The sequence below is a fragment of the Fukomys damarensis genome, unplaced genomic scaffold (genome assembly GCF_012274545.1).
Source record: "Fukomys damarensis isolate Sample0158 unplaced genomic scaffold, DMR_v1.0_HiC HiC_scaffold_22, whole genome shotgun sequence".
NCBI lineage: Eukaryota > Metazoa > Chordata > Mammalia > Rodentia > Bathyergidae > Fukomys > Fukomys damarensis.
The window spans coordinates 25,569,486-25,597,138 of record NW_022900934.1 but is presented as its reverse complement, the minus strand read 5'-3'; the positions used below and the strand labels follow the sequence as shown (position 1 = coordinate 25,597,138).

Sequence of the window (27,653 nt, the reverse complement as noted above, 5' to 3'; positions counted from 1 at the left end):
GCGGTTTTTTTTTTTTTTTTGGTACAAGGGATCAAACTCGGGTCCTTGTGCTTGCAAGGCAGGCGGCGGAACCACTGAGCTAAATCCCCGGCCCCAACATGGCATATCTTGGTTCTTACTTTTTCCCCCTACCTCTGCCCTTCCTTCACCCCCTCCACCCCTTTACAAAGTCTTTGTTTCCATTTTTTCCTTTCTTATATTTTTTCTTTTTCCTTCTTTCCTTTCCCCTACCTTTCCCACTTCCTCTACCACTTTAGACCTTTCCTTCCTATTTCACATTATCAATTATACAGTTTGAACCTTATTTACACTTTCAGTTTTTCACACCAGAGAAACTATTTGGTGTTTACGCATGTGTGTGCTATTTATTTCACTTGAGTATTGGCCCTAGCTATATTAACATGAGGCTGGTCAGTATAGCCTAGAATTGTCCTAGTGGCCCTAGGCTTATGGTTAACTTGGTATGTGAACCCACATCTGTTGTTAACTTGCTATGTGAATTCAGGCAACTCACATATACTTACATGGGTCTTATCCATAAAGTAGAAGTGAATAAAGAACTTACAATTGAGATGCCAGGTGTGGAGGTGAAGGCAGATTTATTTGCATTACAGATAGAACTAAGGAGGGAGGGGATGCCTTCGTGTCTTTACAGATGCCTGTGAATAACCCTTCCCACATTCAAGAGTCAAGCACAGGCTGTTGCTTGGCCACTTACCCTGGCCAGTGCTTGCGAAGCAGCCTCGAGAACTCCCAATGGCTAATGCGGAACCCCCTCCCTCCCTTGCCTTGCTTTCTGAGGCAGCCAAAGTATATGGACTACGTGATGCATGAGTTCCAGGGCCTGGAAGAGATGAGGAGGAGCCAGTATCGCCTGCGCTTCCACCTTCCTATGCAGATCATCCCCCTGTAAGGAGTGCGTTCCTGGGCTTGGGGGAAGTGACTGAACCAGGGGCTGGGGTAGCCTCCCCCTTCCTAGGTCCCAGGGATGCCCTTTGCCAGTCTTCCAGGGTTTTTGTGGGTTTTTCTCCCCCTTCTGCTTATCTACTCACCCTGCTCAATGTATTCATTCCACTAAGAGTTTCTGGCATCATTGGTTTCGTTGTCTATTTGTAGGATATCCCGGGTAGTTTTTGGAGTCCTGGTTTGGTAGGCATGAATTTTTTATTTTGTTTTGTTTTTGAGGCATGGTCTTGTTTTGTAGTGCAGGCTGCCCTAGAACTCACTGTAAAACCCAGGCTGGCCTCAAACTTCTGGCAATCTTCCTGCCTCTGCCTTCTGAGTGCTGGGAGTGGTGGCATGTGCCACCATGGCTGGCTTCATGAATTTGTTGAAGTACTCTGTCATGAAAAGACATTATTTCTCCATCTTTTTGTTTTGTTTTGTTTTGAGACAGGGTCTCACTGTTGTAGTTGAGACTGACCTGGAACTCACTATGTAGTCCAGGCTGGTTTTGAACCCACAGCAATCCTCCTGCCTCAGCCTCCCAAGTGCTGGGATTACAGGCATGAAGTTCTTTTTCTTATGGCGGTTTGAGATTCTATCTGTCTTACTTATCTGTGGTTAAATTCTTTCCCCATGGTTGGAAAGTTTTCTGCTGTTATTTCTGTAAACAGGTTTTTTTCTTTGCCATTTGTGTTATCTTCTGATTTTTCACTAATCTAATTAACATTAGATTAGTCTTCTTTGTACCATCTAGCACAAAGATGTTGGATTTGTTTCCATGATCTTTTGTTTTTGTTTTTTTCCATGATCTTTTGTTTTTAAGGTATCTCTGAGTATATGGTCTACTGCACCAGCCCTGTCATCTAGTTCTGGCACTGTTCTCACACTAATCATTTTTGTTTCCCATATTTTTCACTAAAATTTTTGCTCTCCTAGATTTCTGTTTGGTACCTTTTCATGAGCTCTGATTCTTTGCTAGACTGGTCATTCATGTTTTGTATTATTTTGTTTAGCTCATCTAGCATTTTATTTGTGTCTTCTGTAAGCTCAATGATCATTTATTAAGTCCATTATCTTTGATATCAGGAGTTTGGCTTTGGATTTCCTCCCCCTTGATACCTCATGGATCAGCCTTGGAGGCATTGGAGTTTCTGGAGGCATTTTATTGCATGTTTGTTCATAGTGTGTGTGTGTGACATGCATGCGTGCTGAGAATTCAGGATCAATTATAGTGAAGAGAATTTGTTGATAGTGTGGAGATCTCTTAAGATAGTATCTGCTTTCCACTAATGTACTCTGGGCATGACTAACTGTAGGCTCTTGCCTCTGTCCCAAGACTAGACCACCTTCATTAATGTGGGGAGGGGAGGATGTAATTGGCCCAGCACCGGATTCTCTGGAAATGAACTGCAGTATTGTTTTGGCACAAAGGCAAACCAGATATTGGCATACAATAAAAACCCATTAATAGCAATAGTTATGCCATGTTAGCAATAGCAATGAAATCAGCAACAATAATAGCATCAAAGACAAAGTAGATGTTGAACCAATAAAAGCTACTAGTGTACCTCACTTAGCAATAGAAAAGAGACCTATGATGATAATATAGATACAAAGATAAACCAAATGTTGACATGCATTAAATATCTACTAAGTACAACAGTTCTGTCACCACTGAAATTGAAAAGAATTCAACAATAATAACATAGAGTCAACTAACAGAAGAAGAGATTAGAAGCAAGGCTGGAGGACGAAGGAGTATTATGCAAACCCTGGAAAACTGGTGAAGACTACAGAAAGGAAAGAGAGAAGGAAGAAATAAAGACAAGAACAGAACAGAACAAAAACTAGAAACAATGTTCACACTTAAATAAAAACAAGAACAGGGTAGGGGATTTAGCTCAGTGGTTCCACTGCCTGCCTTGGCAAGCACAAGGTCCCAAGTTCAATCCCCGGTACCAACAATAACAACAACAAAAAAATAAAAACAAGAACAAACAATGGAGCCAAAACAAAACAAATCTATTCGAGTTGTGTTTCTGCTGTCACTGGTAGACAAATTGGGCACAGATTCGTGTTCATTATTCCCAACAAGCCAGCTGTAGATTTATGGCAGGGTAGGGGGTAATCACAGCAAGCCTACACCTTTACTTCTGAAAGTCAGGCTGCTTTCTGGCTGTGAGGCTGAAACCCAGTTTGTTCAGCTTGCAGCAATCTGGGTGCCTCCTGCCGCCTTGAGCTGGCTCCCCGCTGGGTTGAATGTAGCTCCTGGACCTCCTACTGGGTGGAACTCTTAAGTTCTGCCTCACCCTGGTGAAGCCATCCTGCAGCTCGCTGCTCTGTGCTCTGAGCTCAGTTGGCTCTTCTCCTGGATGGCTACTGGCTGATCACCCTCCTGAATAACTGAACACAAATAACTCACCAGCCGCTTTAGTCCACTATGTCCACTGCTCTGTGGAGGCCTGTGGAGTTGCCAGTAGTCACTTGCATCTTGCAGGCTCGAGCCTCCCCACACAGTGAGTCAGCGTTCAGGGAGGAAGTGCTGCTTGCCACCTTTCTTCTTTGTTGACGTTCTTCTCCTTGCTCTTCCTGTGGGCTTCGTTTTTCACTTTAGAGCCTCGCTGGGTCCTGGGGACCTACTTCCCTCCTTCTCTTCCTCACATTGCTATATTCCAGCATCTGGACACCAAATCTCAGAGGCTGTTTCCTCTGCCCTTCACCACTCCATCTTCCCAGGAGTCAGAATCTAGTCAGCTAACTATCTGAAGATTGATGATGCTTACTAGTAATAATGAAAATGGATGACCAGGGATTTAGCTCTGTGGCTCCGCTGCCTGCCTCACAAGTGCAACGACCCGAGTCAGATCCCTGGTACCCCCCACCCCAAAAAAAGAGGAGAAGGTGGGGAAGGGGAAATAAAGTAAAGCTTAAAAAAACAGGATGAGGAGAAGAAAATGAGTTAAAGGATCCTATTAAGGAGTAAAAGAAAATAGATAAAAGTAGGCCAGGCATGGTGGTACACACCTATAATCCCAGCACTCGGGAGGCTGAGGCAGGAGGATCGCTGTGAGTTTGAGCCCAGCCTGGGCTACATAGTGAGTTCCAGGTCAGTCTCACCTACATAGTGAGACCCTGTCTCAAAACATCAACAACAACAACAAAAAAAATAGAAGTAATGGAAAAGAATAAAAAAAGAAACAAACCCCACACAGATTAAATCCGGCCAGGTCTCCAAAACTTAATGAAGAAGGGCCGAGATTTAGTTCAGTGGCACTGCACCTGCCTTGCAAGTGCAAGGCCCAGCATTCGATCCCTGGTGCCAAACCAACCAAACAAAACCCCAAATTTTGTGAAGAAAACTTAATGAAGGAAAAGTAAATGAGTCCAAAAATTTCCTTTTTTTTTTTTTTGGTACTAGGGATCAAACTCAGAACTTTGTACTTGCAAGGCAGATACGGTGCCATTGAGCTATCCCCAGCCCTCCTCTCTCTCTCTTTTTTTTTTGTTGTTTTTGTTTTTTGAGACAGGGTCTCCCTATGTAGTTGAGACTGACCTGGAACTCGCTATGTAGCCCAGGCTGGTCTCGAACTCACAGCGATCCTCCTGCCTCAGCCTCCTGAGTGCTGGGATTACAGGCGTGCGCCACCATGCCTGGCCCTCCTCTCTTTTTTAATGAGTCATTTTTTTCCCGTTGGATCTTTTTTTTCTCTCTCATTGAGTTTATTGGTACATTTTAGGTATACAGTACAGTTGCATTCATTATTGGGATCTTGTACCTTTGCATGACAGGTCTTGGTTCTCATTTTTTCCCCTTGTCCCTACCCTCCCTTCACCCCCTCCTCCCCTCCCTGTTTACAAACACTTTATTTCCATTTTTTCAATTTCTCTTATTTTTTTCTTTTCCTTTATTACTCTTCCCCTACCCCCCTCATCTTTAGTATTGGAATCCACTAGGTATGAAGGAGGGATAATGAGTCACTACTAAGTTCTATTTTGTTTCCATACTCCTGTTTTTGTGTGTGAATGCCAAGTCCTGCCCTACTTTTCCTACTGCATGTGCTTGGCCAGTTGTGTTTAACCTAGGGGTCTATTCTCTTCAGTTTCTATGTCTCTGCATCTTAAGTTACTGCTTTCTCTGCCTAGCTTTACAGTTTGTGGGCTTGCGAGGTACTCCCTTGTTCCAGAAGCCCCTCTGTCTGTACACCCCAGGCTGTGGCATCCATCCAAGCTGAGGTGTATCTCTGATCATGGTGGCTGATAGGGAAAGCAGACAGACCACTAGTTCTGTGCTAGATGTAGGCAGTGGGTATAGGGGTGGGGAAAGCAGTTCTCTGGGCTTAATGCCAGAACTTTCAGACTCCGCACTGTCCAAAAACTACCCCAGAGTGGCCTGGCTTTTCACTGCGGAGAGCAGGACCCTTGGGTTCTTCCTGGCCTGACCTTAAACCTCTGAGAGGTTCTGTGTGTAACCCTTGTCCTCTGCAGCTGTCTCTCACCCAGTTACTGTGGTAGGGTGACCCCAGAAACCCTGAAGTGTAGAGGTTCTGTCACTATTAAACAACCCCTCCCCAGATGGCTCCAGATGGCTCCTGATTAGACCATCTCAAGTATAGCAGGTACTGTAATGGATTTCTTCACCCACTCGGGTTTGCCATGTGGAAGGATTTACTTGAGAGTAAAAACCCATGCTGGTTTTGCAGTTTACAATCACTGTGGGCTTTTCTTGAAGCTAGTGAGGGCAAGGGCCCTCCCTTGTTCCTCCCTGCAGCTGGGCTTACTTCATGTTGGTGGTGTCAGGTCCCCCTTCCCAGGAGCCAGGATTAATGGTCCACATTGGAGTTTTTAAAAATTTTTCTCTACATTGTGTTGTTTCTCTGTAGTCTCTACTTTTCCTGTTGGTGCTCTTTTTGTTTTTTTGGTACTGGGGATTGAACTCGGGTCCTTGCGCTTGCAAGGCAGGCCACCGAACCGCTGAGCTAAATCCCCAGCCCTCCTGTTGGTGCTCTTAACCTGGAGATCTACTTCTTTTTCTTCAGTAAGTAGTTGTTTTCCAGATGTTTTGATTCCAGGTCTGGGGGAGGCTGTATTTTACTGCCAGTCTTTACTCTGATATCTAAAATACATTTATTAAAACAGCATAGGAGTGGAAAGAATAGAAGATTGTATGGCCACATTATACTTTGTATAATGTCGTCATGCCTTCACTGGTCTTTCTATTTCTTTGGGATATTTAGACCCCATGCAGGTTTAAAGATCCTGAGACAAAAATGTCCAAAGCTTGTTCCTTATTTTTTCCTTCTTATTTGCTCAACATATAAACCCAAAGACCACTTTCAATTTGATGGAGAAAATAGCCCAATAGTGTTTATTTGTCTTCATGAAAGGGTCACTTTTAGAATTGGCTCACCTTTACTGACCCTAAGTCACTGCATAGCAAGACACTTAATGCGGTCCTGGAAGATGGAGGAGCTATCCCCCTGCAAATGAGGAAACCAAGATGTCAGTTAGTGACTGTCTGAGATGACAGTTCCCTGGGGCCGTCTTCACTCATCTGAGCTCTCATTTGTCCTGTCTGCACCTCACAGGCTAGAAGGGGCATCTGAATCTGTTCCTCATCTGTCCAGAGCAATGGGCCAGCAATAGGAGATACATAGTCCTCTGCTCTTCTGTAGTGTTGCAACAGCAGCCGAAGTTCACATTCATTGATTATTTTTGGCTGTGGGTCAGATGATGCTCATGGCAGGGCTTGGAAAGGGCTTTGAAGGAGGGCAAAGGCACCTGGTTTAGTTGTAGCTCTGCTGGTAACGAGGACATGACTCCAGGCAAGTGGGCATCCTTGGGTCCCTGTGAGAGTCCAAGGATTGGGCAGATGTAGTGGGAAAGTATGTGCAGTGCCATATCAGGAAGTCAACATGGTGACCCTTAATAGCCAGCTGGCTTGTGAATTTTGGGGTAAGAGAGAGGCCACTGGTAGGAGTATTAAAGTTTTCTGTGAAGGCTGTAGATGACATCCTGTGATACCAGCTCCCCCCAGAAGCTGTTTGCTCTGCTCGGTGTATGTCCTGGAGGTGAAGTGGGGGATGCTTGGAGCCCTAATTCCTCCCAGTCTTGGACCCCATTCTCTTCTCTACCCCAGAGTATTAGGTTGATAGCTGGAAAGTCCTATTCCTCCTCTTCAGTCACAGGCCCCACTCTGTTCACTCTCTGTGGGTCATTTTCCCTATAACAGCAGCTGTGCAGAACGTCTTTACTCCTTGTCTCTTCTGTCCACCACATCGTGAGGGAGTTGGCTTATTTCTCAGGATGAGCTTTTGGAGCTACATCTTATACCAGCACCATGTTTGGCTCCCTCCCTCCCTCCCTCCCTTTTTTCTTTCCTTCCTTCCATGCTAGGGATGGAACCTAGGGTCTTGCAAATACCAGGCCAGTGCTCTACACCCAGCCCGCAGTGGTTCTCCTTTTCTCATGGCTGTCACTGATCTGGTGGATCTCTAGCCCATCTGGAGGAGTGGGTGGAGTCCCACGTCCCTGGAGCCAGCCTCAGTTTCCTGGTCAGAACCTGTGAGTGTGTGAGTCCGGGTGCTCCTCCTAGCTTCTAACCTTCCTTCTCTGTGGTTCTTTGTCCTGATGCAGATGCCCCCACCTTTTTTGTTTTTACTTGTTTTTATTGTCCATAGACGGCGTGGGTGTGAGATTGTGAAAGTAGAGTTTTTAATCCAGCGGTTCAAGAAGATCGGGCGTTTCCTGACTGTCACCAGGGATGGGGTCCTGCAGTTCTGGTCTGAGTCCTTCTTGCCGATTAGCTCCTTTAGGGTGAGTGGGGCTAGCTCAGGTGGGGAGGGGCTGCAGCGCTGTTTCTTAGTAAAGGTAAAATGTGTCCAGCATGGGATTGCTTTTGAAATCCTGATCAGAGCAGCCTGAGCTTGTGGTCACGGGACTTGGGTGGCCCAGGTTCTGGCTTCATCTTGGGAGTCTTGTGCTTCTCTTCTGCTAAGCAGGACTTCACTGGGATGTCTAGTAGATACCTCTAAGCAAGCTTGTGCAAGCAGCGTGTCGCTAGCTCCCCTGGCCACAGGGCTCATTTCTCTGGAGTCCCTGTCTCGGTGAGTAGCATCATTGTCCAGCAAAGCGCCTCTGCTAGAAGTCAGCCTCCTTTCCTTTCTCTGTCACACTCAGACCTTCCTCAGATCCTGAAGATTCAAACCTTTTGCCTGGGCCAGGCAGGAAATACCCCAGTTGTGAGTGTGGGCTCTGGAGCCAAACCACCAGGGTTAGAATCCTGGCTGTACCACATATCGGCTCTGTGCCCTGGCCAAGGCACTATGTAGCTCTTTATACCTCAGATTGAATGTGGCAGGAGCAGGTTAGCAGGCGCTGTGCTCCCGGAATGCTGTCTTCCTGGGCCCCAGCATCCTCTGCTTTTCCTCTTTCAGCTCAGGAAACTCCACAACCAGCAGATGTGGGTCATTGACCTGGTGTGCTTACACAACATGAACCTCATTGCAGTTTCATCTACTGAACTGAAGATAGGTGAGTCCCTGGGGCCTCCTCGGGCCTGCTCACTACCTCTGGGATCCACACATTTGCATTTGGTAGAGATCTGTTGGCTGAGTAACTATAAGATTGGTAAGAGCCCTCTGGGAGGGCTCAGTGTCAGGTAGAGAGGCCTTAGTAAGCAGGTGCTTAGCGAGAGGCTGCATGTGATAGATGCCACAAGAAGGACTGGGGGTGGTCACTGTTACTGACTTCCCGGCCCCACTTTTTTGTTTGTTTGTTTTGTTTTTTGAGACAGGGTCTCATTATGTAGTTGAGACTGACCTGGAACTCACTGTGTAGCCCAGACTGGTCTCAAACTCAGCGATCCTCCTGCCTCAGCCTCCACAGTGCTGGGATTACAGGCGTGCGCCACCATGCCTGGCTCCCAGCCCCACTTTGTAGACAGGTGATGCTTAGTGAATGCTAAGTGAATATGTGAATAATGGACAGAATCAAATGTACAAGCTGGAAACTGCAACAGATTGTCTTTAGTCCTGATTTTAGTCCTAACTTTATTCCCTTCTCTCTTGCTGCTCCCTTCATCTTACTTGAATAGCACTGAGGCCTTGTCTTGCCTGCTGTACTGCCTCTCAAGGCTGGTAGCAGCTAGGAGGAGCTCAAACTAGGGATTGAATCCAGTGAGGACTGAGCTACATTTCCACTCCTCTTTATTTTGAGACGAGGTCTTACTAAGTTGCCCAGGCTAGCCTTGAACTTAAGATCCTCCTGCCTCAGCCTCCCAAGTAGCTGGTATTACAGGCATGAGCTGATTAGCTTTTAAAATGCATGATGAGCTTTTAAAATGCCTTTCTGAAGAGAGCTTTCAATGTATCCCATTGCTCTTAGGATGGAAGTAGGATCTTTAACTTGGTTCATGGGGTCCTGCTGTCCCCTGGTCTTTTTTTTTTCTATATGCTGCGGCCTCCTTTCACATCCTCCAGTGGGCACCATGGCCTCTGCTGTCCCCCCTGCACCTCTCTCCACTACACAGCTTCTAGTTTTCCTTTGGGATTTATCTCATGTGTCACTTCCTCCAGGGAGCCCTCCGTGACCACCTGTCCAAGTCAGGTTCCTCTGTTAAAAGGATCTTCTGATGTCATCCCTCTCCCCTTCAAGGTCCCATTCGCGTGTAGTCACACACTTAAGTGTCATTCTGTTTTGCATGTTTCTTCCTTCAGACCAGAAGCGTTGTGAGTAAGGGACTGCAGCTGTTCTACTCTGCTTGGCCTCGGTGCCTGGTGCCTCCTTGAGGCTTGGTGCTTTTCAGTGGATGGTGGGTGAGTGAGGGAAGGATTACACTTGTAAAGTCAGGGAGAGGAGATTCGTGTGTGAAACTATAGCTCACAGGGCAGGGCTAAGAGGGAGGATAGAGAGCAGCTGTTCTGGAACAAGACCTGGTTTTGCCACTCTGTCACTGTGTGTCTTTGGGCAATTATTTTACCTCCCAGTGCCTCAATTTAAAAGGGGGCTAAAATACACGTTCCCAGGGTGAGTGTGATTTAGTGACTCCTCTAGGTGTCCAAAGTTCCTGGTGTACAGGCTGGCATATAGTAGGTGCTGACTGCATTGTCAGTAGTGAACTCATCATGAGGACAAGTTGTGTGGTACAGAGAACGCAGTCAGTCAGCAAGGGCTTGAGCAGTCTGGGGTCATGGGGCTCCAGGAGTGGTCTCCAGGTCCTCCTGAGAACTTGGCATCAGCCCCATCTTAGGGAGTACCCTGTTACCATAGCCCCCCTGGCTGGGCAGCTATTGTTTCTACTTGGTGCACTCGGGCCAGGCCAGAGGTGGACGTGGCACCAGTGTGAGCTGCAACCTCTGTGACTCCACCCAGCCAGGCCTCCTTTTGTGGCCTGCAGCTCCAGGCCCTGTAGGGAGGCAGAGGGGTGAGGGCCTTCCATTCAGAAGAGGACGTCAGCGCCGGAAGCTGAACGGAGGCCCCATTTGTTGGAAGGAGCCAGGACTAGGGGAGTTTAAATTTGAGGCAGTTGCACATAAAGGCCCCATTGGAGGCTTTCATATTTTCAAGAGAGAGTCTGCTGGGGGCTGGTGCAGGATCCATGGTGAGGGAGGGGTGAGCCTGCAGGAAGCCAGCTCTGCACACTCCCCTTTCCCTCGGGATGTCCCCTGTGATGCATGTGTGTATAATGCACTTACTTGGCCTCTGTCTGGGTTTTGCAGCAGTGGGGTGAGGAGCTGGGTGAGGTATGAAGATGTGGGCTGTTTTTGTCTGTCCCCAGCACCTGCAGAAACGTACAGAATGAGTGTAAATGGGTAGCTGGAGCCAGAGGGACAGAGGCTTCTAGCTATGTGCAGCATCCAGGGCTCAGCACTTGTTCCTTTACTTGCTTGCCACAGCTGTAGCACTCAGCAAACACCTGCAGAGCCCCAGTACCGTGCTAGGCACTGTGGTGACTACAGGACTTCAGGTGCTTCTTACCCGCATTGAGCCCATCTTCCAGAGAAGAGGCAGAACCTGGGGCCCAAACAAAACAAAAATTACTTAGAAGTTGAGATAAAGTGGATGGGAGTGAATGGCAGCAGGATCCAGGTTAGGTGGGGAAGGCTTTTCTGAGGAGGGACGTTGAGCTGTTCTTGGAATCTAGGGTGTTCTAGCTGGAGCTGGTGAGTGAGGAGGCCCAGTGTGAGTTAAGCTTGGTGTGTCTGGCCTGAGAGGCCAGCATGGCTGGAGCCTGATGGGCTGGGTGGAGGCAGCAGCAGTGGGGGCCCCATAGAGTGGGAGAGCTGGGATTGTGGAGGTCCACAGGCTCCTCACATCAGCCCTTGCGGGCTGTGGTCAGGCACTGGGAATCTTACTCTGGTTGCACGGAAGCTGTGGGGGAGTTTGCAGCGGTTTCTGGCTGAGTGGGTTTATGGATTCCTTCTAAGGGCAAAGGTTGAAGGGCTGAGAGCGATGCGGTGAGGCTGCTCACCACCCCCAGACCCCACGCTGGCCCATGTGTGTGCCCTCTCTTCTGTCTTCTCCAGAGTTCTTTGATATCAGTAACTATAAGTGTGTCCGGGCCTTCACCTTTACTGAACTGGACAGCTGCATCCTGGTCATGGACTACTGGTGAGTCCCAAAGGAGTAGGGTGAAGGGTCTCGGCAGCTGCCACATCCCTTGAGCAGGTAAGGCTGGGGCCACAGAGAGGCCCTTGGGAATAGGCTTGGGAAGATCTGTTCCCCACTGGTTGTGGGTCCTGTGTCCTTTTCCCCTCAAGCTGCTGCTCTCTTGGGACCACCTTTAGGATCGCTCTGGCCTGGAGTCATTGCTTCCTCTCCTTCCCCCACGTAGCCATCCAGCCCTGTTCCTGATGTGACTGAGCACTCTGGGACCATCGTAGTCTTAAGGGGAGATGATTTGTCAGAGAGCAGTCAGAGCACTAGGGATTAATTTTGGTCAAAACAAAATACTGAATTCCGGTTCAAGGGTGGCCTGGATCTGGGCCATGGGGCTTGTGCTTTCAGCTTGGCACCGTGGTCTAGGGCAAGGATGGGAGGTTGATGGGAAATGTCCTTATTCTCAAGGTGGAAGGGCTTGTTGGAGGGGACCAGGACAGGTGAGGCTCCACAGCCTCCTCTGTCTCCATCTTTCCTCAGGTCTGATTATCACAAAGGTGTGTTCTGCCTTGGGGACACCAAGGGCAATGTCATTATCTTCACCTCCGACAATGTGGCCAGTGGGCTGTTCAACCCTCACATCCTTCCCAGGATCTCCAAATGGGGTAACTGAGAGGCTCGGGAATGGGCCTGGACCTGGAGTGAGGGTAGGAGCAGCTGCTAAGCTGCCCAGGTCCCACAGCCCTCTCCCTCTCCCTGCTCTGGCCCTGAGAGCTCAGAGGGTAGGCAGGCTGCTGGGCTTAGCAGTTTCCTGTAGGCAGGAGCTTGTGCAAGTTGGTGGGGTGCTGCAGGACTGTCCTCAGCCAAGAAGAGTGATGCATGTGGCCATGACTGGGGAAGTCCCTGTTGCCTCTGGAGGCTGGGCATCCCAAGTACTTCCTCAAGTGGTGTTGTGAGTTGGCTTCTGCTCTTGTTGGACTTGAGCTGCTTTTGGGTGGGTGGGATGGGGGACCTGGGAGACTGCCTGACTTGGAAGGAACTTGAATAAATTTGGGTGTCTGCCTTCTGTAATCTCTGCCTGCTGCCATAAGAGGCAGCTATTGTTATAGCCCCTTGAATCCACTTGTAGTGGGCTTGCAGCTTGTAAGTGATGGCTGAGATCTGAAACCAGCTCATCTATACTTTAAACCATTTGCTGGGCTGTGTCCCAGATTGACTAAGGAAGCTGTTTGGAGCTGCTCTGTTTAGGGACATTGGGTTTGTAAGGGCCACATAGCCTTGAACAACATTCTTCCCACTTGGGACTTCCTTTGCAAGCTTCCTGCTGACCTTGGAGATGGGCCTGGTGATTGCTGAGGTGAACTGCTTGGCATAAACCCCCAACTCCCCACCTTTCTTTCTTCCACATTCCCTGGGAGTTGCTGTCAGATCTGAGGCCAGACTGTCTGGCATTTCCAACCTACCTCCCTAAATTGCTCCTAAGGGTGGGCGCATGCCTGTCCCTCAGCACCACGGGTTCCACCCATCTGAGTCCAGCTTGCCTTCCCTGGAGGCTTATCAGCTGCTGCCCTTAGGTGGTTTCAGCAGTCTGGAGACTCTCAGTCCCGTGAGGACAGGACTGTGTTCGTGCAGTGCCTGGCACAATGGAGTTGCTTGTTCCATAGTGCATGCAGTTCTAGTTCACAGAACTGTGCTTTCTGGAAAGGAGTATCTGTATCTACAGGCACAGTGGCAGATGTCTGGAGGACTACTTTTCAGGATGAACACAACCTGTACAGTTCATTCTCCACTCCGGCAAAGTTGGTGCTTGGTAGTAGAATCAGCTTACTTAGACTGCAGCACCTATGAGAGTGTGGGCCCTGAAATCTTATTACCAGCAGGGAATGCTGGTGACAGTGGAGAGTAACTGGAGTGGAGACATTTGCTGAGCTCACCAAGTCACAGCAAGGTTCCAGTAAGTAAGTGTCTGACCAGCAAATCTTTTTGAGACATGAAGGAGTTACACTCCCACTCTACCTGTCACCTGAGACTTGCTTGTCAAGGGGGCAGACTGATGATGTGGACCTCAGTTTTTTTCTTCTGTCAGATCACTGGGTCAGCGTTTCCATGCAGAAACTCTTAAATGAGAAGTCCATTTTGTACAGAAGTTACTGCCTGCCGGTAAGTACTTCTTTCCTTTGCCTATTACCATGCTAATTATACTGTATCCTTATGCATGTACCATTCACAAATAAATGCACAACGTGGATTTATGCCCTGGATTCAATCTTAGTCCTTGGAGCTTGGGCTGTAAAAACAGGATGGAGGCAGCTGCTGGGTCCCATGGGCCCATCTAGAGAATACATGAATATCTCGAGTGTGGCCATGCCTCTCACATCTCATACCTATACCCTGGTCCTGCAGACCTCACCTTTCTTCTGGATCACTGCAGGGCTGCTAGCTGGTTTCCTCACTTCCTTTCTCTGTCAGCACTTTCTCCATTCAGCTGCTGGGGGAATTACGCAGTAAATATACAACTTTGGGGCCAGGGATTTGGCTCAGTGGCACTGTGCCTGCCTCGCAAGCTCAAGGTCCTGAATTCAGTCCCTGGTACCAGAAAACAAAACAAAACAAAAAACCAGAAATACAACTGTGTCACTGTAGTAGCTTGTCATCGTGTCTGAAACAGAATCTCAAGTCCTTACCCTGACCATCAGTGCTCAATGTGATCTGGCCCTTGGCTTGCTCACAGTTTTGTTTTCTATATGTCTTATTCACTCTGCTGCAGAGTTGCCCTGACAACCCAGGCCCTTTTCTACTTCAGGGCCTTGGCACATGCTGTTCCTTTAGGCTGCAGTACTCTTCCCCTATGTTTCAGGATACCACTCTTCAGGCCCTAATCAACTAACTAGAACAACTGCTGCCCGCCTCAGCCTTTGTCCTCTCACCCTGCAGTGTTTACCACTTCCTACTTTGTATTGTCCATCCATCATTCTTGTCCTGTCATCCTCCTGAGATTGACCACCTCCCTGAGGACAGGGATTGTGTACATGCATTGTGCTCTGTGTTCTGTCTCCAGTTCTTTTTTTTTTTTTTTAATTGTTTTTTTGAGACAGGGTCTCCCTATGTAGTTGAGACTGACCTGGAACTCACTATGTACTCCAGGCTGGTCTCGAACTCACAGCGATCCTCCTGCCCCAGCCTCCCAAGTGCTGGGATTACAGGTGTGTGCCACCACACCGGGCTGTGTCTCCAGTTCTTGAAACATTCCCTGGGATTTGTGGTTTCTAGGACTTTTGTTGAACAGATGAAGATGAGATGCTCAGGGCAAGTCTGGTCCAAAGCTCCTAAGTGCTTCTTTCAGAGCAGGGCGGATCCTCTCAGGAAAAGGCACTCGCCTCCCCTTCCTTTCCTTGTTTCTGGGAATCTCATCTTGGGCTTTGTTTTCTGCCTGAGTTTCTGAGTGTCCCATGTCTCCTTCAGTGCCTTGGGATTCGTGCCATCATTGTCACAGGTGTTCAGTGAGATAGTGACCTAAAACCTAGCCTGATGACTTGCACATGTGAGGCCCTGAATCATGTGTAATGATTACATTTATCTAATTGGCTTCCTCCACCCTTCACTCTGCTGCATTCCTGTCCCAGAGAGGATGGACATGGGAGACTGAGTGCCGTTCCAGGTTATGAGCAGAGCTGGGGACCCAGAGTCAGCCACGGGGATCACCTCCTCTGTCTGTGTGTGTGGTGTGTATTTCAACTTTCTTCTCTTGCTAGAGTGGCAGCAGAATGCACATTTTCACTCTTGCCATTCTACAAGCACACTGTGTGAACAGAGAAGGTGACAGTGGGCCCATAGCACAAGTCTCTGGTGGTGGAAGCTCCCTGGGAGGATGGACTGGAGCCTGGGCAGCATTGAATCCATCTTTTCTCCCCCTTAGGAGAATGGTACTAACATGGACTAACTTCACTTGTCCTCTGACTTATAAAGCGCAAAGGATGCTAGGCTCATGTACTTACAAGCATTTTTTGAGTCAAGGGATGGCCGTACTCCCCTGATTCCTGGACCTGGGCTGTGACTGTGGCCCGTAACCTTTTCCAAGCTGTGGTCACTACGGGAAAGATCTTAAATCCCCTCTTTGCCCTACCCGTGGCCATGTTCCAGGGGCCAGGCCTGGACCACAAGTGACTTGGGACTATCTCCCACTACCACCCCTCTGTTCCCTAGGCTCTCCATACCAACTGGTGTCAACAGGTCAAGTTTGTCCCCCAGCTAAACATGGTGGTCTCCTGTTCGGCTGTGGAGAAATCCTCCATGGTGCTGACAATGCTGCCATCCAAAGACCTGGAGAAACCCAAGTAAGGAGCACCTCTACTTCAGTGACAGCAGTTGTAGGTGGGAGGAAGTGGGCAGCAAGCACACCTTGGGCGGTTCTGGGTTCACTTTATCTGCATGTGGGCATCCCTGCAGAATGAGGACCCACCTCCGTGTTACTGGCATCTGTGAAGGGCAGGGCAGTGTTCTGAGGGCCCAGGGAAGCAGTATGTTTGAGCATGGGCTGTGGACTCCAAGTCATCATCCCAGTATTGCCATAAGGCAGGAATACAATCGGCCTCTTTGACCACCAGTTTACATGTATAAGTCACCATAGAAGCTGGCACAGAGGGAGAAGGTAGTCAGGTGACATTTCTGAATGAGGAAGTGCACAATGAGTTGCTTTAACTCAGTGAGCCTCGGTTTTCCTACCTATGAAAGGAGTTGGGATGACAGCACTTACTTCACTTATGTCAGAGATTCCTTGAGTGAATATTACTTCATAGGGAGCACTGTTCTTTGGAGATGGTTCTCATCTATTTTGTTCATTCTCATTTCCTCTATTGTGGAGTGAACTTTTCCTTTCCTTTCCTTTTCCTTTAAAAAATCAATTAATTTTTTTGCAGGGCTGGGGGTGGAACCTGAGGGTTTTGCACATACTAAACAAGTGCTCAGTGGTAGAGCACTTTTTATACCCTAGACCTTTCTTCTTTAAAAAAAATCAGTTTTTAAAATTTGATGTGGTGGTGCATGCCTGTAATCCCATTACTCAAAAGGCTGAAGCAGGAGGATTTTTAATTTGAGGCCAGCCTGGGATATATAGCAAGATTGAGGCCAGACTAAGGTACATACTGAGACTGTATTTTAAAAAAATCAATTATTGGCCCGGGGATTTAGCTCAATAGTGTTGTGCCTCATAAATACAAGGTCCTAGGTTTGATCACTGGTACAAAAAAAAAAAAATTATTGATTGGCAGGGGCATGTAGGCCCCAGCCAGAGGCCCCCTGGCACAGGACCCAGAAGGCCATCATTCTGAGCCCAGAAATTGTACCGTGGTAAGCAGCAGAGATAGGGCCTCTTGGAGGCTTATTGAGAATTGAAGCCCATCGAGACAGCAAAAAGTCACCTCAATAAATGTACAGCAGATTGTAGCATTTGGTGAGTTGTTGAGGTAAACACCTTCTATCAGAACCTGGACTTGCTGTAGGGGAAAGGCAGCATGAATCTGCAGTAGAACCATGCAGAGTTGAAACTTGAAGGAGGTCAAGCAGCTCAGTTCCAACCTTTCGGTCAGAAACCAGCCTGAACTTCAGTGTGCTGTCTGGCTGAGATCAGTTGACATAGATCTGTACGCTACCCACGTTGTCAACCTGTGAAAACAGAGACACACCTTAAGGGGACATTTTTTTCTTCTTTTCTTTTCTCCTTCATTTCTTGTCTTTCTTGTTCTTATTTTTGTCCTGTTTTTTTCTCAATTGTTCTTATTTTATAGGAGTGAGAATACAGTTTCTAGTTTTTTCTGTTGCTGTCAATTCTGTTCTTGTTTCTGTTCCTTTCGTCTCTCTTTTCCTTCTGTCTTCACCAGTTTTCAAAGTTTGCATGATCTTCCTGTGTCCTCTAGTCTTACTTCTAACCTTTCCGTTTCCTTCTTTTTCTCTATTCCACCCCCAACTCCTTCTAAATCTCCCCAGAGGGCAAATTCACCATACTGAAGGGCTTATTTACTGCAAATATATTTCTGGTTGTTTCTAGATTTTGATATACAACCACATGTCTAGTTCATGTCAAAGGTTGTAGATTAATAGTTACCACAGTTTGCCATTTTCTAGGCTGTGTTTGATCTGTTGTTGATGCTGATTGTATTACTTTGGCCAAGGTGATGTGATTGTTCTAGTCAGTTGTCCTTCCTGGTATGCCAAGACTGAGGTTGACTAAGGGCCACTGTACACTCAAAACCCAGAGGCCAACTAAACCTAGAAAATAATACAAGCAGTAGCCATTCCTTAAGAGTTCTAAATACTAGCAATAAAGATGCAATAAGCAATTTAAAAGCAGCAACCCAGGAATTAAACCCAAAACAGCGTCATCATCAACAGCAACAACAACAAAAATACAAACGAGGGGGCAACCCACTTTCTGGTCCCCCTTCTGTCTCTCTTAGACAGAAACTTTCTTTCCTTCAATAAACTTTTCCTACTCTTAGGGCTGGGGATTTAGCTCAGTGGTTCGGTGGCCTGCCTTGCAAGCGCAAGGACCCAAGTTCAATCCCCGGTACAAAAACAAACAAAAACAAAACAAAACAAACTTTTCCTACTCTTAACCTCCTTTGTTCCTAGAATTCATTCTTCAATTTTAGAGAACATGAACTCATGTTTTGTATATCTAGCAGGTTTTGGAGTTAAATCTGTTCCCCCTATATCATTTTAGAGGTCTTCCACCCCGATTACTGGTCGGAGTTTGGAGACCAAAACTGGAAAGGTAACTGGGCTTTGAGGACAGCCAATATTTTGGCCCTGGCCCCTCAAGGTCTATAAGATCCAGGACACAAAGGTACCTTTCCTATAGGATCCTACATCTTTAAGTCTGCCAAACTTCAAGCGGTCATACAAATGGTACCAATGACAAATGTGCTAGACTTCTTTTACTGGGATTCACCAAATTGACCTTGTAAATAGCTCATAACTGCTAAACTAAAAATATGACTTCTGCCGGGCGTGGTGGTGCACGTCTGTAATCCCAGCACTCGGGAGGCTGAGGCAGGAGGATCGCTGTGAGTTTGAGACCAGCCTGGACTACATAGTGAGTTCCAGGTCAGTCTCAACTACATAGTGAGACCCTGTCTAAAACAAAAAAAAAGACTTCTATGTTGGATTCTGAAGCTCCCTGGACCTTCTCCTTTATCCTCTTTGTAGGCTATATTCATGGCAAGCCTTATTATTTGGCCCATGCATTCTTAACTGTTTCTTTGGCTTTGTCTCCTCCAGACTTAAAAGCTATGCAGCTACCAAGATGACAGTGTCAGGTGCCTACTGAAGGCCTTTAGATAGATGCTCTGTAGAGTAACTCTAACTGCTTATCACAACTACGACTCTCTTCAGCTGCAAGTAGCCAGAGCTGTCTGCCCCTTTCCCCCCTCACAGCATGTAGGGGTACTTCAGAGGGGGAATATTGCATATAGGTAAGTTAATTAGATATCTTGTAGGCAGTTAGACAGGGCCACCCTCAAGGAGCCAACACAGGAAGAAGCCAACGTGGAGGACAATCAAGACACATTCACTGAAGGCCAGAATTGTAAAAGGAGAGAAAGGTCTATACCCTTGTGTTTCCCCTGGGGTTAAATAGCAGTGATTGCTATTTTAAATAGGTATCAGTCATCTGTGTGGGGGACCTAGATCTTAATCCAGCCTTTCCAGGAAATATCCCTGACCCCCACCCTTACTGAAAATCCTTGTATGCTTGCTGTGTGACTTGCTCCCCCATTTGACCCCCATTTAATCGGTATTACCTGAGTGACTATACTTGTAATCTTATTGGTTGGTCATGGTTTTGCCCCACCTCATGCCCACCTTGTAATTTTCCGTTGGGTCTTATAGTTTTGTCCCACTTTGTACCTGCCTAACCACATGGCTTTGCTGTATAAAACATCTTGAAGAAGTGGTGTGAGTGGGCAACCCACTTTCCAGTCCCCCTTCTGTCTCTCTTAGACGCTTTCTTTCCCTCAATAAATTTTTCCTACTCTTAAAAAAGAAAGAAAGAAAGAAATGAGAAGACACCTAAACAAGACTCAAAACCAGACTTCCCAGTCACCAAAGGCAACTCCAAGAGGCAACTAGATGGCAAATCTGAAACTCAACAACCTGGACTCCCTGAACTGGCAATGAAAAAGGATCTGGGAAAAAATGAAATCAGAAATAATTTCTCAGATGACAACAGAGATGGTGATCGTGCAGACACAGACAAAAAAAAAATAGAGGAGCTGAGGAAAATGATAGGAACCATGATTACCCAGCATAGGAAAAAAGTGGAAAGCATAAAACACATCTAAGCAGATAGCCAAGAAATTACAAATTCCATTGAAAGTTTCTGCAGCAGAATAAGTGAATGTGAGGACAGAATTTCAGATATAGAAGACAGGATTGTGGTTAATGAACACAAAAAGATTTCTTAAAAATAGCAAGGGACCATGAGAAATCAATCCAACAGCTACTAGATGATGCAAAAAAGAATAACTTAAGATTGAAGACAGTGAAGGAGTAGGAGATAGCACAAATCACATAAACTTTCATAGAAGTAATCACAGAAAACTTCCCAAACAGGGAAAAAGAATTTGACATAAAGATAAGTGAGGCATATGGAACTTCAACTTGCTGGGTGTGGTGGCACATGCCTGTAATCCAAGCACTCGGGAGGCTGAGGCAGGAGGATCAATGTGAGTTTGAGACCCATCTGGTCTACACAGTGAGTTCCAGGTAAGTTTCAACTACATAGTGAGACCCTCTCTCTCTCAAAACAGAAAAAAAAACAAAAAACAAAAAACAAAACAAAACAAAAAACCCAACAACAACAAAAAAAAACCCCACAAAAAACAAAAAATTTCAACTAGCCAAGATTAAAAAAAAAAAAAAAATCTAAACCTAGCATGTAATAGTCAAGATTCCAGGGCTGGGATTTTAGCTCAGTGGTGCTGCCACCTGCCTTGCAAGTGGAAGGTTCTAAGTTCAATCCCTAGTACAAAGGAAAAAAAAAAAGTCAAGATTCCAGAAATCCAGCAAAAGAACAAAATAATTAAAAGCAGTTAGAGAAAAAAAAAATCACATCTAAGAAAAGCCCATCAGAATCACGAAGATTTCTCAACACAAACCCAGCCCTCCAGTCAAGGAGTGTCTGGAGTTAAGTATTTCCAGCTCTAAAAGAAAATAACCTTAAACCCAGATTCATGTATCCCGCAAAACTATCTTTCAAAATTGATGGAGAAATAAGATACTTTCATGACAAAGAACAATTTAGGAACCACATGAATGCCAAACCAGGGCTCCAAAAAATTTAAACAAAATCCTAGGAAATGACAATGAGGGTCACAACTTCATGAAGCCCAACTGAGTGAATCCAACAGGAAAGATGAGAAATTAAATGCAAAGGGAGGAAAAAAAAGATTCAACAAAAGGAAAAGATCATGAAAAGGATAGGTCAGTACATATCAGTTATAACCATCAATGCTAATGGTCTCAAATTACCAATCAAATGAAACAGACTGGCAGAATGGATCAAGAAGCAAGATCCAACAATATGCTGCATATAAGAAGCATGCTCAATTCAAAAAGAAACTCGTAGGCTGAAAGTTAAGGATGGAAAACAATACTCCATGTGACAGGAACCCAAAAGAAAGCAGGGGTAGCTATCTGCAGACAAAGTGGATTTCCAACCAAGATGAAGAGGGACAAAGGTCAGTACATCCTTGTAAAGGGAACAATCCAAGAAGAAGAGATGACAGTCATAAATATGGACCAAATATTAATGCACCCAACTATATAAAAATATTAATGGATGTGAATAATAAAATAAGCACTAATACAATAGTAGCGGGGAACCTCAATACCCCACTGTCACAAATAGATCAATTAAACAAAAGATCAATATCAAAACACTAGAAACTAAACCAAACTCTTGAACAAATGGATTTAACAGATGTCTACAGAGTATTCCACCCCACAAAATCAGATTACACATTCTTCTCAGCTGCACATGGGTCATTCTCCAAAATAGACCACATGCTAGCTCATAGTACATGCCTAAGTAAATACAAAGTAATTGAAATTATCCCCTGTACACTGTCAGATCATAGTGCAATGAAATTGGCGATCAATAGCAAAAGAAACCATAAGAACTTCATAAACTCATGGAAATTGACTAACACCCCTCCTGAATAACCAATGGGTCACAGAGGAAATTAAAGAAGAAATTAGACAGTTTCTACAATTAAGTGACAATTCCAATACAACATACTGGAATTTATGGGACACAGTTAAAGCAGTCCTACAAGGGAAATTCATAGCACTGAAGAGCAATATTAGGAAAACAGAGCAAGCTCAAATAAACGACCTAAAGTGAACCTCAGGCTTCTAGAAAAAAGAGCAAGGCAAGCCCAAAGCTTATACAAGGGAGGAAATTATAAAGATCAGAGCAGAAATCAGTGCAATGGAGACTAAGAGAACAATACAAAAAATCACCAAATTGAAGAGTTGGTTCTTTGAAAGAATGAATAAAATTGACAAACCCTTAGCTAACCTTATCAAAGAAAAGAAAAGGTTCAAATCCATGCAATTAGGAAAGAAAAAGGTGAAATTACAACAGATCCAGCAGAAATCCAGATGATCATCAACACCTACTTTGAGAACCTGTACTCTAATAAAATGGAAAACACAGAAGAAATGGACAGATTCTTACATGCATATAAATTAGCAAAGTTGAACCAAGAAGATATAAAAATTCTAAACAATATCAATCAATGAAATAAAAAATTAGTTAAAAACTTATCAAAGAAAAGCCCAGGCTCTGACAGATTCACTGCTGAATTCTACAAGAAATGTAGGAAGAACTAATGCCCCTAATGCTGAAACTCTTTAATGAAACTGAAAGGGAAGCAATACTCCCAAATTCATCCCTAGAAGCAACCATTACCTTATTCCAAAATTGAGAAAAACCCAATCAAAAAAGGGAACTACAGGCCAATCTTGTTAATGAACATAGATGCAAAAAATCCTCAATAAGATACTGGCAAACAAAATGCAACAAATCACCAAACAGATTATACACCATGACCAAGTAGGACTCATCCCAGAAATGAGAGGATGGTTCAGCATACTCAATAAATGTAATACACCATATTAACAGCCAAGGACAAAAGCCATATGATCATCTCAATAGATGCAGAAAAAGCATTTAACAAAGTCCAGCATCCATTTATGATAAAACCCTACAGAAAAACTGAATAGATGGTCTTTATCTCAAGCTAATAAAACCCATCTGTGAAAAACCAACAGCCAACATTATACTAAATGATCAAAAACTAAAATCTTTTCATGCTAAAATCAGGAAGAAGACAAGGATGCCCACTATCATCACTCCTGTTCTATATAGTTCTGGAAACAGCCACCTCAATTAGACACAAGAAACAAAAGGAATAAAGATAGGAAGTAAAGTTAAACTGTCATTATTTGCAGATGACATAATGCTCTATATAGAAGACCCTAAAATTCCACCAAAGGACTCCTAGATTTAATAACCAAATTCAGTAGAGTAGCTGGATACAAGGTCAACACTCAAAAATCAATAGCCTTTTTGTACATGAATAACAGACTCAGAAATGGGGGAAACAATTCCTTTCACAACAGCATCCCCCAAAATGAAATACCTAGGAATCAGTCTAACGAAGGAAGTAAAAGACCTCTACTCTGAAAAGTCTACAACACTCTGAAATCAAAGAGGATATCAGAAAATGGAAAGGCACCATTTGTTCTTGGGTGGGAGGAACCAATACAGTGGAAACACTGCTGATATACTTCCAAAACTACTATCTAGATTGAATGTGATCCTGATTGAAATTCCAATAGCGTATTTCACAGAATGAGAGAAAATAAAAAAATTCATTTGGAATCAGAGACCTAGACTAGAAAAAGCAATTCTAGGCGACAAAGACAAGGCAGAGGGTGTCACAATCCCTATTAGACTACAAAGCTACCACGATAAAAACAGCATGGTACTGGCAAAGAAACAGACTGGAGGATCAATGGAACAGATTAAAAGATGCAGAAACAACTCTAGACATACTCCAGACATATCTTTGACAGTGAAGCCAAACACACTCACTGGAGAAAAGAGAGCCTCTTTAATAAGTGGTGCTGGAAGAATTGGGTTTCAAATTGCCAAAGATTAACGGTAGACCTATATCTCTCACTGTGCACTAAACTAAAATTGAAATGGATCAGAGATCTAAGTATTAAAACAGAAACACTAAACCTGCTTGAAGATAGGCTATACTCTTGAAGACATTGGCATAGGAAAAGATTTTATGAACTAAATCTCAGTCACACAGGAACTAGCACAAAGAATCAACAACTGAGATCTCATAAAAGCTTCTCCACTGCAAGAGAAACCACCAAGAGAGCTAAGAGGCAACCCACAATGTGGGAAATTTTTTTTTACCAGCTGTTCCTCAGACAGAGGTTTACTATGTAGATTATATAAAGAACTTAAAAAAATTAGATCCCCCAAATTTAAAGACCCAGTCCAAAAATGGGCATCTGAAATGAACAGCTATTTCTCAGACAAAGAAGTAGAAACAGCAAATACATGAAAAAACGTTCAATTTCACTGGTCATTCGAGAAATGCAGATGAAACAACACTGAGAGATTCCACCTCCCTCCAGAAAGAATGGCTGCTATCAAGAAACCAATAACAAATGCTGATTGGTCTGTGGGGAAAAAAGCAACCCTTCTCCACTGTTGGTGGGAGTGTAGCCTGGTGCAACCACTGTGGAAATCAGTGTGGAGATTCATCAAAAAACTAGAATTAGAAGTCCCATTGGACCCAGCTATTCCCCTACTGGGTATATTCCCAAAAGAATTAAAAGCATCATACCACAGTGATATATATGCACACCCATGTTTATAGTGGTTTATAGTTTGTAATAGCTAAATCTTGGAAATAACTTAAATTTCTGTCAACTGGTGACTGGTTAAAGATCTGTGTTTTTAAAAAATAAAATGGAGTACTACTTGGCCATAAACAGTGACAAACTAGAGACATTTGTAGCTAAATGGATGCACATTGAGGCCATACTCTTCAGTGAAATAAATAAGACACACGTGTAAATACTGAACTGTCTCTGGTGTGAGAAACTGAAAGTGTAAATGAGGACCAAAATGTGTAATAGATAATATGAAATAGGAAGCAAAGATTCAAAGGGGAAGTGGGGGAAGGGGAAGAAGGGAAAGAAAAAATATGAGAAAAGAAGCAAAAAATGGAAACAAAGCTTTTGTAATTAGGGAGGGGTGGAGGGGTGGAAGGCAGGGAAGGGGAATGGGAAAGATCAAGAACTAAGATATATCATGTACAGGTACAAATTCCCCATGATGATTGTGATCACAGTGTATACCTAAAATGTACCAATAAAGTTAACTTGAAAATGCACAGTGCACATTGAATGCCTGTCCATGTAGAAATTAAAACATAACCTCATGATGTAAGCAAAAGCCTCCCCTGTTATTTTCTCTGGAGGTTCCTGTTAGCCACATTCCCCTGCAGTTTGCATCCTCCCCTGTGCCAGACCTCTGCCTTGAGCCTTGGGGCCTGGGGTACTTTGCTCCTGAGCAGGCCCAACCATGAGCTGTGCCCCAGGTAGGTGTTTTTGGAGAGCAACAAGAAATTGGAAGCTTGTATTGGGGAGCATTTGGTTGAGTCCAGCTCTTTGTTTTACAGATGGGAACTTGAACCTCAGGAAGGGGAAGAACTGTCTTCAAGCCTTTGATCAGGGCTTTTATCTCAAAGTGCTTTGCTCGTTTCTAGCCCCATCCTGGCCCTGGGACCATCCACAGGTGGAGGAGGGGCTCTGGAGGACATCTGAGATGTGGCAGAACTTTGTCTGGAGCTGCTTTGCTGATGCTGTGTCTCTGCCTTGTCTGTGATATGTTATACTCAGCGTGTTGTTTTATTTGGTCCTCATCGCTAGAGGATGTCAGGGTCTCCTTACCGTGGCGTGAGGGTCTTCTTGGCTGCCCCTGCTCCTTCTCACTCGAGCCACAGTGGTCCCTTGAGTTTCAGACAGTCCTTGTCCTTGAGGCTTTGCATTACTCCTTTCTTCCTGGGGTTGTTTTCTTAAGTAATATTTTTATTATGAAAAATTTCAAATGTCAAAAATAGAAAAGAAAACTGTAATTATTTTTTAATCACTCAGTGCCTAGTCCGAGTTAATATTGTCTCAGATGTCTCAGAGTACCTTCTTACCATTATTTGGAAGCAGATAGAGGCAACATTCGAGAATGGTTTTGAGCAAAAGAATGGTGTGGTCTGGCGGGTCTTGCAAGTACCTAGGAGGAGTAGTGGTGGGGACACCAGTGAGGAGGCCACTGCAATAGTTCAGCATGTGATGGTGGCCTGGAGTTGGCCAGCAGGTGGAGACAGAGGGATTAAAGATACATAATTTGGGGGTGGTTGAAGAATATCTCTATCTGTCTGTCTGTCTGTCTATCTATCTATCTATCTATCTATCTATCTATCTATCTATCTATCTATCTATCTAATTTCCCACCAAGCTCATTCCTCCCTCCTCCCCTCCCTCCTCTCCTCCTTCTCCCTCCCTCCCTTCCCTCCCTTCTCTTCCTTCCTGCACTGGATGCAGTACAATGACCCGTCCAGGAGGTGGCATCATGGGTTGTTTTCTGTTCTTGGAGATGACCTCTTGAGATAGGGTCTAGCACTGCCAATCCAGACTCTTTATCCGGAGTGAGCAGTAGCCTCTGAGGCACTGTGGTCTTCCCTGTAGCTTGTGTCACCTGAGTTCTGTGGGTAGGTGGAGCCATCGGTGACACTTGTGGGAGAGTGGGGGTGGCAGTGGGGGGGCAACACTGAGTGTGTACTAACCTCCACAGTACCTCCCCCTTTCCTCCTCTTCCCTCACTGCTGCTATCACCTAATTGAAGCCACTTCCATTGTGCCCCTGAGCTTGCAGGGGACTTACTGAATCTCTTCTGGTCACTGTCCATGCACAGTAGCCTTGTGCAGATCTTGTCCATCTGGGGTCTGGTATGGAGCCTATGGCTTTGCACATGGTGCTCTCTCAGTTTGAAGCCTCCTTCCTCCCACAGCACCCCTAGGTGACCCCTTCTCATCCTTTAGGTCTCAGCTACCCTACAGCCTCCCCAGAGAGGCATCAAAAGTGACTCTCCTTCAGCTTCCCACGGTCAAAACCACCTGCTTATCTTCTGTGCTGGTCTTACCATGGATTGTCACTGGCCCTTTCCCTGTCTCTCTGTCAGTGTTCTTGCTCCTGCATTTTCCTCCAGAACGAAAGCTCCATAGGGCAGGGGCATCATTGTGATGCCCCTGGAATCCTGGCAAGGAGTGGGAGCCAACAACAAGTCTTTGTTGAATGAATGAGTTAATCAGCCCCAAATTATTTCTGTTAACCATTTGGTGCCCATTCTTCCAGAATATTTGTATATAAATGCATGGAGAGAGGTATGTCTGGTTTGAAAATAAATGAAGCTTTGATTTTTAGGGAATTCTTGTGGCTGTGGAGTCCAGAGAAGACTTGAGGAGCAAGACTGGAAATAGGAAATCAGCTGGGGGGCTGATTCAGAAGTGAAGGGAGCCTGAGCTAAGCAGAGGCCATGGTATGGGGGGGAGTGGACAAGGAGAAACTGGCCCAAGTGGATTATGGGAGCCACTGTGTCATCCAGGACCACACCTGGGTGGGCTAGTTCAGTGGAGACTGAGCTGTGTTAGAGGGCAGGAGCGCCCTGTGACAGGGCTTTTACATCAAGTTTGGAGGGAGAATTAAGCAGAAGCAGCCAGTAGGCATGATCCTGTGGAAGAAAGGCAGTAGTAAGGGCACCTGTGAGTGCCCTGATAGTCCTAAAACTCCTGTCTAGATCACTGTGCCCTCTGAGCCCTGCCAGGCCACCTTTTCTGGGTGGCTTATTGCTAAGCCATGGCCACTTCTTGCCATACTCACCTGGGGCCAAATGCTGACCATCACCATTGGTTAGTTGTGTGACCTTGGGCAAGTGCCTTAACTTTTTTTTTTTTTTTTTTTTTTTTTTT

The 27,653-nt window shown here is 45.4% G+C and overlaps 1 protein-coding gene across 11 annotated transcripts in view; it reads left to right on the top strand.

Annotated features, from left to right (window-relative positions):
* The window catches only part of Efcab8 (EF-hand calcium binding domain 8), a 78,615-nt gene that overhangs the window by 11,640 nt on the left and 39,322 nt on the right, over nucleotides 1-27,653 (top strand). For 9 of the 11 annotated variants that reach the window (XM_033767044.1, XM_033767045.1, XM_010628419.2 and 6 more), the window contains 7 exons: nucleotides 806-909; nucleotides 7,623-7,758; nucleotides 8,379-8,475; nucleotides 11,469-11,553; nucleotides 12,082-12,206; nucleotides 13,628-13,701; nucleotides 15,745-15,875. In XM_033767044.1, the coding sequence (XP_033622935.1) occupies nucleotides 806-909; nucleotides 7,623-7,758; nucleotides 8,379-8,475; nucleotides 11,469-11,553; nucleotides 12,082-12,206; nucleotides 13,628-13,701; nucleotides 15,745-15,875 (752 nt within the window). The remainder of the gene's footprint in view (nucleotides 1-805; nucleotides 910-7,622; nucleotides 7,759-8,378; nucleotides 8,476-11,468; nucleotides 11,554-12,081; nucleotides 12,207-13,627; nucleotides 13,702-15,744; nucleotides 15,876-27,653) is intronic. The other 2 variants (XM_033767048.1, XM_033767042.1) reach the window with 2 other exon arrangements.